At 43.5% G+C, this 759-nt stretch overlaps 1 protein-coding gene across 1 annotated transcript in view; it reads right to left on the bottom strand.

Annotated features, from left to right (window-relative positions):
* LOC104982634 (multidrug resistance-associated protein 4-like) overlaps positions 1 to 452 on the bottom strand; it is a 69,649-nt gene extending 69,197 nt beyond the window's left edge. Inside the window, exon 1 of the mRNA XM_010832073.1 lies at positions 438 to 452. Within this exon, the coding sequence (XP_010830375.1) occupies positions 438 to 452 (15 nt within the window). The remainder of the gene's footprint in view (positions 1 to 437) is intronic.
* Positions 453 to 759: the final 307 nt, after the last annotated feature.

The following is a 759-nucleotide window of genomic DNA, read 5'->3' as shown; positions in this document are numbered from 1 at the left end:
TTTTTTTTTCTTTTTTTTGCTGCGTTGGGTCTTCATTGCAGTGTGCAGGCTTCTCTAGTTGGAAAGCGCCAGCATAATTGCCCTGAGGCATGTGATATCTTAGTTCCGCGACCAGGGATCAAATCCGTGACCCCTGCATTGGAAGGCAGACTCTTAACCACTGGACCACCAGGGAAGTCCCCTGACAGGTTTGTTTTTGATAGCTCTCTTCTGTCTGTAAAATGTTGAGGAACCCACAAGAGGAAGAGAAAGAGAAGAATCCCAAACTCAAATCACAAAGCATAACTAAAAAGCATTTTCTGCTCAACTAACTAGTGCCTGATCAGATTATTTACAGAAAGCTGACCCCATCTCTCAAAAGGATGTGACACAGAAGTCCTAAATGTCTGTCTTGTTCTACACACACACATTTTCACAGGCCTTAACACGTGCCTTACCTCCCACAAGGTCATAGGCGCTTTCATCTACTCCAGAGAAGAGAAGACTGTTTATTGGAAGAATTATGTGTAAGATGACCATATCAGAGGAAGATGACCAGTTCTCAAAAACACAAAGGCTCAATGTTACATTTCTAGGAAGCCTCATCATTCACCCCTGGAGGCACTAAGAGCTTAAGAAGAGCCCCTCATAGATTGTAAAACACACTGTTGATACAGTTTACTGAGATAGAAGTCTGGAGACTTATACAGAGAAGCAAAAAGTCAAACTACACATGGCAGTCCCAGCCCAGATATGATCAAGGGAAGCCCAGTGCTGCAG

The sequence above is a fragment of the Bison bison genome, unplaced genomic scaffold (assembly GCF_000754665.1).
Source record: "Bison bison bison isolate TAMUID 2011002044 unplaced genomic scaffold, Bison_UMD1.0 scf7180017864535, whole genome shotgun sequence".
Lineage (NCBI taxonomy): Eukaryota > Metazoa > Chordata > Mammalia > Artiodactyla > Bovidae > Bison > Bison bison.
Note: the sequence above shows the minus strand (reverse complement) of the source record. Positions and strands in the feature narration are given on the sequence as shown.